Below are 13674 nucleotides of genomic sequence, written 5' to 3'. Positions count from 1 at the left end.
CGCCTGGCACACTGATGAGACGGTCGCGGGTTCATCACTCAGCCATCAACGGCTGGGAAACGCCCGATGAACGAAATGGGGGTATTTTTTCACCACTCGGGTTTGGAACGCTTCGTCAGTTGTGCGACGACGGTGACACGCGCCCTATCTAAGGTACTCAGTACAGCCCCAGCACCAGCTTCTCGACCGGATCCATCGGGTACACCCGCCTGTGCCCCGGCAGCCCGCCCCGCTCCATCGCCCACTCGCGCATCGCCGCCGCGGCTGCCTGCGCGGGCTTCCCGGCGCCCCTCCGAATGAACACGGCGGGCCAACCCAGCGGGGCGTCTGCCGTGACCCACGCGCCGTAACCCGCGTGGTGATTGTGAGAATCGAAATCATCCGCGTCTTCGTCGTCCCGGTTCGCGCCCGTGGGTTGGATGGGCGACAACTGCGTGGTCCAAACGTCGAGCCACACGTCGCCGGGTGGCAAATACACGTGAACCCTCGGTGTCGCCCTGTCCATCACCGGCGCGGCGAGGATGTCGCGGCCGATGAGGAACTGGGTCGCCACGTTGCTCGCCACCGGGTCGTGCGCGTAGTGCATCAGCAACGGCCGGGTGATCGGCATCCCGGTCAGCGAGCATTCTCTCATGAGCTCGCGTCTGTAGGGCGCGAGGCATCTGTGCAGCCTGGCGAATGCCCCAAGGTGGTCGAGAAGCTCGGGCGTGTCCCAGGGTTGCGCGTTGTGCAGCGGGCGGTTACCCTGGTGCGTGCGGAACACCGCGTCGGACAGGGCGCTGAATTCCATCCACCGCATGAGCAGCTCGCGGGTCCTGTGCCGACCGGGCGTGGCCGTGTATCCGCCCACGTCCGAGTGAGAAATCCCGAGGCCGGATAGACCCCCTTGCAGCATACCGAGCAGGGCGGACTTCATCCCGTCGTGCGCGTCCCACGACACCAGCTGGTCGCCGAGCCACATGAGCCTCGCGTGTTTGGGGGTGAGCGTCGACGCGGACCTCGACCAGAACACGCCGTCGCCGCCGATTGAATCCCCGGATCCCGTCTCCAACCCCGCTCGGCGAAGCGCTCGGCGGTTCAGCTCGGCCCAGTCCTCGGGATACCTGTTGTGCACAGCCACCGGCATCTCGCCGCTGTGCAGCTTGCAGTCGAACGGGAGGTACTCTCCGAAGTCGGCCATCCAGCCCGACGCGCCGGTCTCGTTGACCATGCGCACGATGATATCCTCGATCCAATCCCTCGCGTCCGGGTTTGTCAAATCGAGCAAGCCAAACGAAACACCGGGCTCGCTCCCGAGGCGGTACACGCCCCCGTGGACGGCCCGGACCATGTAACCGCGCTCCTTGGCTTCGCGGTACAGCCTTCCCTTGCTCCCGCTCGCGTCCATGAGGAAGGGGTTGACGTACGTGAGCAGCCGGGCGCCCCCCGCCGCGGCTTCCTCTCGGAGTTTGTGCCAGTCCGGGTACTGCGACTCGTCGAGCTCCCAGTTCCACCACACGCGCTCGATCCCTATGCTGGTGTTCCTGGCGCCGCCCCAATCCTGCAGCCACAGTCCCGCGAGCGGCACGTCCGCGTCCTTGAGCTTCGCGACCACATCCCGCACGCGTTTGGATCCGCCCGTCATGCCCAATATGACCCCGCCGGCGTACACCCACTCCGGTAACGGGCCCATTCGACCGCTGTACTCGGTGTACGCCTCGACAGTCTCCGGGACGCTCCTCGCGCCGATTATTTGCCCCGTGAGTCTGTTCGTCGGCGTGGTTGACAGGATGGAGATCTTCTCGTCGTCGGTAAAGTCAAACTCGGCATAGGAAAAGTTGGTGAGGAATAGGCTCCTCGCCTTACTGGTGACGTAGTGAGGTATGGCGCTGTATGTCGTGTGCCAGCTGCCGCCGGAACCGAAGAACATGCGGTTGAACATGAACGTCGTCGGCTGCTTCCCGCGGCCGATCCCCTGCTCCGCGGCGATGATGGGCAGTCGCTTGCCGTTGTGCTCGAGGCTGCTGAACTGTTCGCCCAAACCGTAGATCCTCTCGTCGGGCGTGTGCGCATATCTCATGAAGATCTGGTTTATCTTCACGTTCCGCCTGCGACCCCCGGGCGACCGCTGGACACCCGGGACCTCGTCCTCCCAACGAAACTCGAACGCGAGTCTTCGATCGGACTGCGGCGAGAAGGTCAGCGTGTACCTCGCCTTGATCTTCGACGCGGCTTTGAACTGCTGTCGCTGGTGGGTGAGGTCGTTCCACGCGGCGCTCACGTCCCCCAAGTGGCCGAGCCACCTGTCGAGCCGCGCGTCCTCCTTGATCAGCACGCCGCGGATGACCACCGACGGGGAGTCGTCGTCGTCCTTGAGCTCGACGGAATCCAGCGTCTGCACCGTGGTCTGCAGGCGACGGCGGATGTCCACGCGGTAGTGCCCGGCCATGAGCTGATGCACCCGCACGGGCCCGTTCGCGGCGGTCAGGAAGGGAAGCCCGGGGACGGTGGACCACGCGATGTGCGCGCAGTCGTCTTTGCACTTGCCTCCTCTGTTATGCAGGACCTGATGTGGTGAGACGGCGAAGCGGGGGCTGTGGGGTCAGCGAAACCACGTGGGGGCGAAGAAAACGGTCGTTCCGGGGTAAAGATCCGGATAGATGGTTCGGGAGGTTCGTCGGGGGAAGCGTCGGGAGTGACGTTAGCGGGGCACGCACCGATAGCCGCAGTTCGTTTATGTCCCACTTCACCTGGAACCGGCCGACCCTGTGTGTCACGCTCGCCACGTCGGACGCCAGCCGTCCCTCGGTAGCCAGCCTGTGGTACGCCCTGTCCACCAGCGGGGCGAGGAGGGCAAAGAGGATGACCACGAACGTGGAGCTTACCACCGGCAGCCTTGGCACGTACAACTGCAGCAGTCGCGCGCTCCGTCGGCGGCGGCGGCGGCGCTCGTCATCGTTAGCGTCCTTCGGGTCGGGCTCCGAGTCCGTGGGAGTGTCGCTATCCTTCGATTCGGGGGGGGTATTTTCTGAGGGTGTCGCGTCGGGGACGGTGACTACGCCCCCTTTACCCTTTCTCCGCCTAGCTGCGGGCATGATTGAGGGGTGGCCGACGCGATGGATCTATCCGCCGATCGGCGAGACTAAAGCCCCCTTCCGAACCCTTTCGGGCCTGCCTAGCGCCTCTGAACTCCGCTCCTCCTATGACTGCCATCAGGGGTAACACTCAGCCACAAAAAAACCTGCCAACACGTGGAGGTTCGGGCATCCGGTTGACTTTTCAGTTTCGCCAGGTGTCGACGATCGACGACGAACCTTGCTGCTCCCCAGCGGCAATGCGGCGACCGAGAGGTGTGAGAGAGAATACAGTCCATGCAAATTGTGCTCATATGAGATCAAAAAGGGCCATCTGGGCCTGTCTAAGTGAAAACATCTTTGGTTTGGGGCTGCGACGCGAGATAATGTCTTCGCCGCCATGTTGCATCCCTCTGTGCGGCGTCGTGTAGATTTTGACAAGACGCCAAGGCTTTTACCGAGCTGATGGGTGGCGCGAGCTTCAACCCCCCACGAGAAAAGGTCCTGTCCTCATCAACCCTCACTTCGGTCTCGCCGGTGTAGGGTTTAGGGTTTAGGGTTTAGGGTAGGAGAGCAGACTGTGAAGCAGGTCGGGCGAGAACTCTCCGCCGTCGCGCCCCTGAAGAGTCTCCTCTGGCGGCACGTGGGCCAACTCCTCGAAACGCGTCGCGCCCGCGGCGTCGCCCATGACGTGCATCGTCCGCTGATGTCGTTTGTCGTCAATCGCGGTGATGTCCAGCGGCGACGCGGGGTTACCGAGCGATGGACCGGATGGGTGATCGCCCGGCACCCGGCGCTCGGCACCGCTCGACGACGCTGAAAAACCCGGGTTGAACGACGACACAGCTGGCGCGAAAGCAGTCGCGGCGGCGGCCGGTTTGGTCGTGTGCGGGAGCTGCTGCGACGGGTGCGAGCCCGGGCGTTGCTGCACGTTCGCGATCGTCTGCTGCGTGGCCTTGGCGACTTCCATGACGTTGGCCAGGATAAGGTTGCTCGCCGCCGCGTTGCTCGCGCGCGCGAGGTTGACGGCGTCGATTATTTGCCCCGACTGCGCTTCCAGGACGGCGACGATGTCGAGGTTCTTCTTGGACGCCTTGGCCGCCGCGTCCTTCTTCTTCCGCCGATCCAGCCGCAGCGCCTGCGACTGGTAGCAGTTGTGCCTGGGGCGGAGCGTGCCGTCGGGGTTCCGAAACGCGTCGAGCTCGTGGAACTTGTGACACTGGTAGCAGAAGCGGAACTGCTGCTCGGGATCCTGGCCCTCGAGTCGCACGCTGAGGGCAGAGCAGTGCGTCTGGCAAGCGCGCGCCCTGCACTCGTGCGTGGAGGAGTACTCGATATCGCAACCCACCACCTGGCAGATGCGGTTCTTGACCCTCGGGCCGGGCGTCGCCTTCTTCCGCGGGGCGCCCTGAGCCTGACTTGGCTCTGCCGCGCGCTTCTCGCCTCGTTCAACATTCGAGCCCCCGGCGGAGCGGTCACGCTTGCTGGCTCCGTCAGCGGTGCCGCTGCCTTCTTGGAGCCAAAGGAATTGCTCCCCATAGGACATGATGGGCCAGTCGTGTTTGCCGCTATCCCCTGGGAAGACCTGCGAGGGAAAGAAGGGGGACGGAGCGTCTCAACTGGTTTGCGCATGCTCTGCCCGAACCACATTCCGCTGCTACTAGCTAGGGTTGGTAGAACACTGGGGCGCGGGGAGGGGAGGGCACGCGACCCGGGGGTCGAGGCTCGCGGGTACCCACCATATAGGTTCCGTCTCGTCCTCAGCCGCCTGACTCGCCAGGTCCGGCGCAGGCCGAGCGCGCTCCGTCTGCTTTGAGAGCCCGCGCTTCGCAGAAGTCGCTGGAGCCAGTCTGGAGCCCTTCTGTTTTTTTCGGTCCTTTCAACGGTCTCGGCCAATCAGAATGAAGGATGATTTTTATATTGAGAAACTACCTTCGTACGAAGGTACGAAGGTAGGTATTTACCACGAATCCCGACCACTAACCCCTGAGTTAGAAATTAGTGACGGATTTTCGAATAACACTTAAAACCCAAATATCCTCTAACCCTGACAGGTTTGTATGGGCTTTTAGTGCATTCACAGCTGAAAGTCATCGGCGGATCCAAATAAGGCTGACCGAGTGGTGCTTGGACTGCTGACCCTCTCTCCGCTTTCGCGGGAGAGCGACGCTCGAAAGGCGGAAAAAAAAGGAGCTGGATCTCAGAGCTAGCAAGCAAGGGCCTCCGGGCACTAGGCCCGCCGGCGACATGGCGACCGAGAGGGACGTTCAGAATGTCAGGATGGAGCGCCGCAACTGCGAACCGATGCTCCGGAATCACGTCTGGCCCGCGCTCGGCAAGCGCCGCACGCCGGGAGATATTTTGTACTGGCCGAGGGACGACCAGGTGGTGCCGTTCACGCACTGGGCGGTGTACATCGGCCGTCGCAAGCTGGCGCCGCACGGCCAGTCCTGGATGGTCGACAGGTGCGAGGTCACCGGTGCGGAACTGCCCGAAGCCGTCGTCCACCTGTGGGGCGCCGCGGACTCCTCGACGCGCGACATCAGCAGGGACGCGGTCGTGGTCTACAACCGCGTCGACGAGGTTGGAGGCACGCCCTACGACGGCAACCTCGGGTACGACGCTCGGCACACGCCGATGAAACCCGCGCACATCCTGGAGCGGTGCCTCCGCGCGCTGAGCCACAAGGTGTACGAGGCGAGGTTCGGCGGGTACCACGTGCTCGGCAACAACTGCGAGCACTTCGCCACCTGGGCGCGCTACGGCTGGAATCAGAGCGGTCAGGTGAGCGACGCGACGTGCTACGGCGCCGTGGGTCTCGGCGCGCTCATCGGTGGTCCCATCGGCGGGATGTTCGGGTACGCGCTGCACGGCATCGCGTCCAAGGAGATTGGGTCGTTGCGACGCACGCAGTCCAACAACTTTAAGGACCACCCGGAGGATCCCGACGAGGAGGTGGACTGGGTCGTGGACTCGCTCCTGCGAAACACGGAGGATCACTTCCGGCTCTTGGACGAGGAGGCGCGGGCGTACGCGAAACGCAGGGAACACCTGCCGAGAGGCGCGACGCTGACGCCCGATGAGGAGGAGGCGGAGGAACGGAAGCGCACGCTGCTGCATTTCGACTCGCGCAGCGCGAGGCTCAACGTCGCGGGTTGGGACATCTTCGGAGGCGAACGAGCGGCTCCAAATGAGGGCGACGGGCCACGGAGAGACGACGTCGACGCCGCCGAGCCGGCTCCCCGGGAGACGAACCCCGAGCGACCGCGGCAGCGCGATCCCGTGGAGGAGCTCAAGGGGATCGCCACGGGCGTGGGTAGCCTGGCGGCGAGCTTGTTTGGCGGGATGCTCAAGGTTGGCGGCGCACTCGCGAGTGAAATCGCGTCGCAGCACAACGCGCACCAGGAGAAGTTGCGGCTCTTGCGGGAGCGGGAGGAGGCGGAGAGGCGGGAGAGGGGTGACATCGCGCCGCCGGCCGGGGTCGTCATCGAGGAGATAGCCGACTGAGTACGCGTCCAGATAAGCGAGTTAGTGACTAGCTTAGACCAAGTAAGACTTAGCGAGGAAACTGAAAACGACGTTGACTGACGGTGCAGGGACTTTTTATTAGTCTAAGTATTTAAAACCCCCGGGTCGTTCACAGGAGCTCACTTCGGCCGATACCGCCGGGTCGAATCAGCGGACGAGGGCGCGCAAGACCACAAGTGGAGTGCGTAGACGGAGATCCCCCTCAGTGCGCGCGCGTATCTGGGCGTTTTCGGAACGCAGGGCGGTCCCCCCGCGAGGTCGTGAGAGTAGGGTTGAGAAATCTAACACCGTCGCGCCATGGAGCTCTTCCGCTCGGAGTCCATGCAGCTGGTGCAGTTCATCGTTCCGGCGGAGGCTGCGCACGACACCGTGCTCGCTCTCGGCGAGATCGGCCTTGTCCAGTTCAAAGACATGAACCCGAGCAAGAGCGGCTTCCAGCGCACCTACTACAAGCAGGTAAAGCGTTGCGAGGAGATGCTCCGCAAGCTCCGCTACTTCGGCGAGCAGATGGTCAAGGCCGGCCTAATCCCCATGGCCCAACCCGCCCCGGACCAAGCGTACACGCTGGACGAGCTCGAGGCTAAGCTCGACGACCTCGAAAGCGAACTTCGGCAGATCACCAACAACACCGAGAAACTCAGACGGGGCCACAGCGAACTGGTGGAGCTTCAGATCGTGCTGGAGAAGGCTGGTGGATTCTTCGAGCCGGGTGCGGGGTCGGGATCGGTGACGATGTCCGACGGGATCGGCATGCTGGGCGGCGCATCGGGGGGATCGCTGGCCCAGGACGAGGAGACCGGCGGGGTCAACACTGCGCTCCTGGGTACACCCGCGCGGGGCATGGGCGGCGACAACTACTACGAGATGCAGCAGGATCCGGAGAGCGTCCGGCTGGGTTTCATCTGCGGCGTCCTGCCCACGCAGAAGACGCCCAGCTTCGAGAGGATACTGTTCCGGGCGACGCGCGGGAACATGTACCTGAAACACTCGGCGATCGAGGGTAAGATCCAGGACCCGGCGACCGGTGAGATGGTGGAGAAGACGGTGTACGTCGTGTTCTTCGCCGGCGAGCGAGCTCGCGCAAAGATTTTGAAAATCTGCGAGGGGTTCGGAGCCAACAGGTACCCGTTCCCGGAGGACTTCTCCCGGCAGCGGCAGATGAATGCCGAGGTGACCGCGAGGCTGGGCGAGCTGCAGGAGACTTTAGACGCTTCCATTCGCCACAGAAATGCGGCGCTGTCGTCCATCGGCCACCACCACGAGCTGTGGACCACGCTGGTGCGAAGGGAAAAGGCGATTTACCACACGCTTAACATGTTCAGCATCGACGTCACGCGCAAGTGCCTCGTAGCGGAGGGGTGGATTCCAGTCGCGGCCAAGCCCAGGATCCAAGACGCCCTGTTCCGTGCCAACCGAGCGTCGTCTGCGCAGATGGGAACGGTGTTTCAGCCTATCAACACAGACCAGGCACCACCCACCTACTTCCCCACCAACAAGGTCACCGCCGTGTTCCAGGGTATCGTCGAGGCGTACGGCGTTGGGCGGTACCGCGAGGTCAACCCCACGGTGTTCACCATCGTCACGTTTCCATTCCTATTCGCGGTGATGTTCGGGGACTTTGGCCACGGCGTTTTGATGCTGCTGGCGGCGCTTTATTTGGTGTACAACGAGAAGAAACTGGGGAAAATACGACAGCAAGAAATCATGCAGATGATGTTTGACGGCAGGTACTGCATCCTGCTCATGGCGATATTCAGCATATATACCGGACTGTTGTACAACGAGTGCTTCTCCGTGCCGATGAACTGGTTCGGGACCACGAAGTGGACGGGATGCGATCCGAAAAACACCAGCGCCGGCGACCAGGAGTGCACGTATGGCGGCGTGTACGCTTTCGGCGTGGACCCGATCTGGCACGGCACAAAGACCGAGCTGCCGTTCTTGAACTCGCTCAAGATGAAGATGTCAATCATCATGGGCGTGACGCAGATGATGCTGGGGATATTCATGAGCCTGCTCAACTTTTTGTACACCAGGGACTTCCTCAGCATTGTCTGCGAGTTCATCCCGCAGGTGATATTTCTCGGCAGCCTCTTTGGCTACCTGGTCATATTGATGATCATGAAGTGGACCACGCCCGGCGCGACGGCGGACCTGTACCACGTCATGATCTACATGTTTCTCGCCCCGGGCAACGCGGACTGCGCCGGCGAGGGCGCGAACGGCGAGCCGGGCTGTCCCGAGAACGTCATGTTTTGGGGCCAGGGAGGGTTCCAGGTGTTCCTCGTGCTGATTGCGCTGGCATCGGTGCCCGTCATGCTGTTTCCCAAGCCACTCATCCTGAAGCGACGATGGGAGGCGAGGCAGCGGGGCGAGTTCTATACCGCGCTGGACGACCATCTCAACGTGGACGGCAGCCTGGACGACCACGTGCATGGCGATCACGGTTTTGACTTTAGCGAGACGCTGGTGCACCAGATGATCCACACCATCGAGTTTGTGCTCGGCGCGGTGAGCAACACCGCGTCGTACCTGCGTCTGTGGGCATTATCTCTGGCGCACGCACAGCTCTCCGCGGTGTTCTGGGACAGGGTGTTCATGGCAGCGGTCGCGACGCAGAACCCGGTGGCGATGGTGGTTGGGTTCGCCGTGTGGGCTAGCGCGACGATCGGGGTGCTGATGCTGATGGAGAGCCTTTCCGCATTTTTGCACGCGCTGAGGCTTCACTGGGTAGAGTACCAGAACAAATTCTACCGCGGTGACGGGTACAAGTTCGCGCCGTTCTCCCTCGCCGAGATCTTAAAGCCCGAAGCTTCTGAGTACGAGTGATGTAGACAAAGAGTTGCTAACGCACGACGCAACACGATTTGTAACGAAGAAAAACACGAATTTGTATGAAGGTAGAAGGTACCTTCGTACCTTTTTACGAAGGGAATCATTCTTGATATATACGCAAACGGGGTTTGCTATTACGATTAGGCCATGTTCTGCGTCTTGGGTGCCTTGGCGGGCGTCTCGCGCCTTCCGCTCTCGCCACCGATCACCTCCGGGAACAGCTTGGCATACTTCGGGTTATCCTCGATGCGGTAGGATCGGAGGCCGGAGAGCTTGTTGTTGAGCTCTCCCTCGGGCACCGGATCCTCGTACCCAACCTGGCCGGGCATGATGAGCTGGTCAAACGGCGGCACCTCGTCAATCTTCTCGGGTCCCTTGTTGCCGAATATGGCGCCGCAGATGGGCTTAAGGAGCTTGTCCACAAGCTTGGCCAAGAACAGCGACACGGTCAGGACAACAAAGAACAGGAAGGGGACGAGTGCGTTGAGGCGCTTGAGGCGCGCCATAAAGTCAAACTGCGCAGGCGCGCCGGTGTAGTCCACATTGCTGTCATCCGCGTTCGCCGACTGGCTGCTGACCGCGTTAGCGTCGATACCGGTGCCCGCGATCGAGGGCAGGCCGATAGTGTACGACGGGATCTCGTAGTAGCCAAAGGCCCAGGTCGCGATGGCGAGGTGGAACCATGCGGCAAACGGCGCCATGTTGAGGAACATCTCGTTGAGCTTGTGATCGTACATCGGGGGCCTCTTGCTGAACTTGAGCAGAATCATCTTGTCCACGTAGAAGATGATGATGAAGAGGAAGAACGCCGCGACGAGGAGGGGCGGCGCGCAGGCGGAGAGGACGATGGTGTAGTACAGTGCACAGAGGGCCTGCCCGTAACGCTTGGCGAGGGAAAAGTCCGCGGGCTGATACATCTCGTTGAGCACCTTCTGCGAGTGGGCCATGCAGCCGGTGAGCTTGCGCTTGACCCAGGCAACAATGTTGGGCGCAGCGGCGCCGAGAGGGAACGCGATGATGTTGGTCACTGCTGTTCCCATGATCATCACCATCACCTTGTTGTACCATTCAGCCTCGAAGTCGCCAAAGGTTCCCTGGAACAGCACGGGGAAACCCTCAAGGAACTCGATGAAAGAGTAGATGATGATGGGGACAATCATCTGGTTGACAATGAGCGCTCCGAAGGTGTAGGTGGCAGCCATGGCCTCCGTGGCAGACAGGGTCTTGTGTCTCTCGAACTCGGAGAAGAATGCGGCGCTGTTCATGAGCACCATGTTCGTGATCGTGGTCATGGCGATGGTGCCGACCATCACGCTCGCCTCCTGGAAGATCTGATCGAAGATCGGCTTGCAAAACGCCTTGTCCGCGGCGCCGGAGTCAAAGTATGCGTTCATGAGGTCGCCGAGGTTGGCCAAGGACACCACAGTGGTGCAGTAGCACTGCTTACAGGTTAGTGCGGCGCACTCATCCGCCTGGGAGTTGGGCAGGAACCCACCGTCCCACGCGCTGCCGGTCGCGGGCGCAGTGTAAGCGCCGTACGCGCTGGAGTCCATCGGTCTGGCCCAATCAGCTTTTACGATGAAGTCGCCACACTTCTCGTAGTTCTTGATGTTGCTGATGAACATGTCCACCGATCTTCGTGTCTCGGACGTGGCGTTGTTGATGGCGTCCTCGGAGGCGAGGTCCCAGATGGCCTTGCAGTTCAGCATGGGAGCCGGGTTGGTAGTCGCGTCGTACACGGTGTTGGGGCAGGCCACCGCGGGCGGGGACTTGCTGAGGGTGTCCTTGGCGTAGACGATGACGCCAATGGCGGCAATGAGGAGGATGAAGATCATGAGCATAGAGGTTGCTTTGCGCATCGCCTTGGTAACAAAGTTGGGGCGGAGGACGTTCTCCCAGATGAGGTCGCTCGCTTCGGGCGCGGATTTGACCTTCAGCATGTGCTCGCCGCGGAGCTTGAGCTTCTCGTTGGGGCAGCATGACCAGCCCGGGCTGGCGTATTCGTCCACGCAGTTCGCGCGAGACTCGGGATTGTTGTAGGTGATGAACGCGCACACCGACGTGAACCCCTCATGGAGTTTGTCGTCGATTTTCTTCGTCTGCTTGATGATTTTCTCTTTCTGCTTTGCGATGGCCTTCTGCTGCTTGTCGATATTGTAGCCCTTATTCTTCCGGCCACTGCACTGGATCTTCATCGTGATGAGGGTGTTGATGAGCTTGGCGCGGGTGATCCTCGCGCCCATGACCTTGCCGATGTCCTTGACCACCACGCAGTCCCAGATTTCTCCGAACTGAGAGAAGTGTTCCTTCACCTCCTCCTCCGTGGCGTTCGTGGGGATGCCCCACACCCACACGGAGTAGTCCGGGAGCGAGGTCACCGCGTCGTCGTTCTTCTCCACGTACTCTTCCTGCTTGCGCTTGAGGTGCGCAACCATGATCAGGAAGCAGAGCATGGAGAGAGCGTCCAGTCCAACGACCGCGAGCATCACTTTACGGACGTCCCACCCGCCGATGGTGTCATCCTGGCTGGTCGACGCGGTCACGCCGGTGGTGACCCTCGCAAGCGCATCCATGCTTTCGTCGTCGAGGTCCGAGTCGGGGTTGTAGTACAGGTACATGTAGTGCGCTATGACGCAGCCGACCGGGATGGACATGAGGAAGAAGTAGAGCGCGAAGTTGCGGAGCATGCGGAAATAGAGGCCCATGCCTGGGCCCAGGAACTCGATGTTGCTGAGGAACTTCTTCCTGGATGACCAGAACGGGATGTACTCGCCGTTATTATCCGTCACGGCGGACTCCTTCCAGCCCGCCTTCGCCTCTTCGTAGTCGAGGGTCTTGGAGACGACCGGAAGCTCGTCGCTCATGGCCTTCTCGTACTCGTTGGCGTCGATTGTTTGGTCGTTATCGCTGAGGCGCGCAACGTTGCCGCCCGCGAAGAACGCCGCGTTGGCGGGATCGGAGGCGAGAATTGCCGTCTTGCCTCCGCGTGCGGCGGGATGATCCTGGGAAGCCTCGGACTGGACGGACTCGTCCTCGGAATAGGACCCCGCAGAAGACTCTCCCGCGGACTCCGCCTCGGAGGCGGAGTCATCGTGGTCCTCTTCTACCACAAAGTCCTTGCTCATGGCTCACGCGCAGTCTGCGAACGGGACAGGACGTGGTCAATTGATAATTTGACACCAAGTCCGATCGTGGAGGTTGAACTCGTGGATGCAGACACTGGCGAGAAGCGCTTGGGGCGATGGATGCGGGTTTACACGCGGAGATCGTCTTTTGGCGGCTCACCTTGACGATCGGCGAAATCCTCTGGGCCAACGCTTCAATGCGGCGCGAGTGGTCAGCGCCTTCGGCAGTGACGATTCCGTCATTCTTCCAACCGCTCCCCGCTTCGTCAGCTTTCGGGTGTTGGCCGACGCCGCCCCTGGTTTTCGTGGGTGATACCTTCATCTATGATTTATAGTTAGGTTTTTCTAATTTCTCATGAAATAAACATAGTTTACATTTAACCTTCAACCTTCTAATAAACACACGACGAATTCGTATATGTGATTAAGTTAGGGTTACACAGCAGTCAGTAACCCTAAATCCTACCCTAAACCCATAAACCCTGATGAACCAAAACGAAGCCGCAGCGAACTCGCACAACCACGACAGTGGGCACAAAAGTTGGCAAGGGAGCGAAGGGCTTGCCACACCTGGCCGGAGGAAGGGGCGCACTCCAGCCAGCTTAGCACCGCCCGCGGACCGCGATGGGTCACGGCCGCGACGGTGTATCGGGGGGATCTCAATCCGGATCGACCAGACCGGCACCCAGGCTCTCGGCTCTGCTCCGATCGCTGGCCACCGCCGACGCGAACGAGGATGTCGACGCGTTGTACGTGGCTCGACGCGGCGCGCTCGACGCCGCGATCGCGTCCGGGAGCGCGACCGGGCCGGCCCCGGGGCGCGGGGGGAAGGGGAGATACCACGCCACATCCTCGCTGGCGAGGCTGATATGCCCGGCGTCGCCGGACTCACCCCCGCGGGAGGTGCGCGCGGCCTTGGAGCGCTTTCTTCGCGCGGTCGTCCGGGTGACGGGCGGGGACACGCTGCTCCCGGACGCGCTCGCCGACGCCTCCCTCCTCGCGTTCCGAACGGTCGCGTCCCTCGCGCGCGATGCGAACGCGGCGGCGGCGAGGTGGGCGGAGGAGGAGCGGTACGGCAGGGACGCGGACCTCGCCAAGCGGAGGGGCCAGGCGGAGCGACGCGACTTCATGCG

At 61.8% G+C, this 13674-nt stretch overlaps 5 protein-coding genes across 5 annotated transcripts; 2 read left to right on the top strand and 3 right to left on the bottom strand.

The window, feature by feature from the left end:
• Positions 1 to 157: 157 nt before the first annotated feature.
• On the bottom strand, positions 158 to 2428 carry MICPUN_84462 (glycoside hydrolase family 31 protein; the record flags this gene model as incomplete). Its single annotated transcript, XM_002507903.1, has 2 exons — positions 158 to 2074; positions 2123 to 2428. The coding sequence occupies 2 exons, from the start codon at positions 2426 to 2428 to the stop codon at positions 158 to 160; spliced, it is 2223 nt and encodes a 740-aa protein (XP_002507949.1).
• A 669-nt stretch (positions 2429 to 3097) lies between these two features.
• On the bottom strand, positions 3098 to 4844 carry MICPUN_105954 (predicted protein). Its single transcript, XM_002507902.1, has 2 exons — positions 4793 to 4844; positions 3098 to 4638 (listed from the first exon to the last, which is right to left on the bottom strand). The coding sequence occupies exons 1-2, from the start codon at positions 4793 to 4795 to the stop codon at positions 3607 to 3609; spliced, it is 1035 nt and encodes a 344-aa protein (XP_002507948.1). The 5' UTR covers positions 4796 to 4844; the 3' UTR covers positions 3098 to 3606.
• Positions 4845 to 5300: 456 nt separating this feature from the next.
• Positions 5301 to 6560, top strand: MICPUN_101925 (predicted protein; the record flags this gene model as incomplete). Its single annotated transcript, XM_002508194.1, has 1 exon — positions 5301 to 6560. One exon carries the CDS (start codon positions 5301 to 5303, stop codon positions 6558 to 6560), a length of 1260 nt encoding a protein of 419 aa, XP_002508240.1.
• Positions 6561 to 6878: 318 nt separating this feature from the next.
• On the top strand, positions 6879 to 9410 carry MICPUN_97767 (H+-or Na+-translocating f-type, v-type and A-type ATPase superfamily; the record flags this gene model as incomplete). Its single annotated transcript, XM_002508193.1, has 2 exons — positions 6879 to 7307; positions 7446 to 9410. 2 exons carry the CDS (start codon positions 6879 to 6881, stop codon positions 9408 to 9410), a joined length of 2394 nt encoding a protein of 797 aa, XP_002508239.1.
• A 96-nt stretch (positions 9411 to 9506) lies between these two features.
• MICPUN_108790 (predicted protein) lies at positions 9507 to 11307 on the bottom strand. The gene has a single exon (XM_002507901.1). The coding sequence runs from the start codon at positions 11273 to 11275 to the stop codon at positions 9557 to 9559; it is 1719 nt and encodes a 572-aa protein (XP_002507947.1). The 5' UTR covers positions 11276 to 11307; the 3' UTR covers positions 9507 to 9556.
• Between the last annotated feature and the right edge of the window lie 2367 nt (positions 11308 to 13674).

Source organism: Micromonas commoda, chromosome 8 (assembly GCF_000090985.2).
Source record: "Micromonas commoda chromosome 8, complete sequence".
In the NCBI taxonomy this organism is placed as follows: Eukaryota; Viridiplantae; Chlorophyta; class Mamiellophyceae; order Mamiellales; family Mamiellaceae; genus Micromonas; species Micromonas commoda.
Note: the sequence above shows the minus strand (reverse complement) of the source record. Positions and strands in the feature narration are given on the sequence as shown.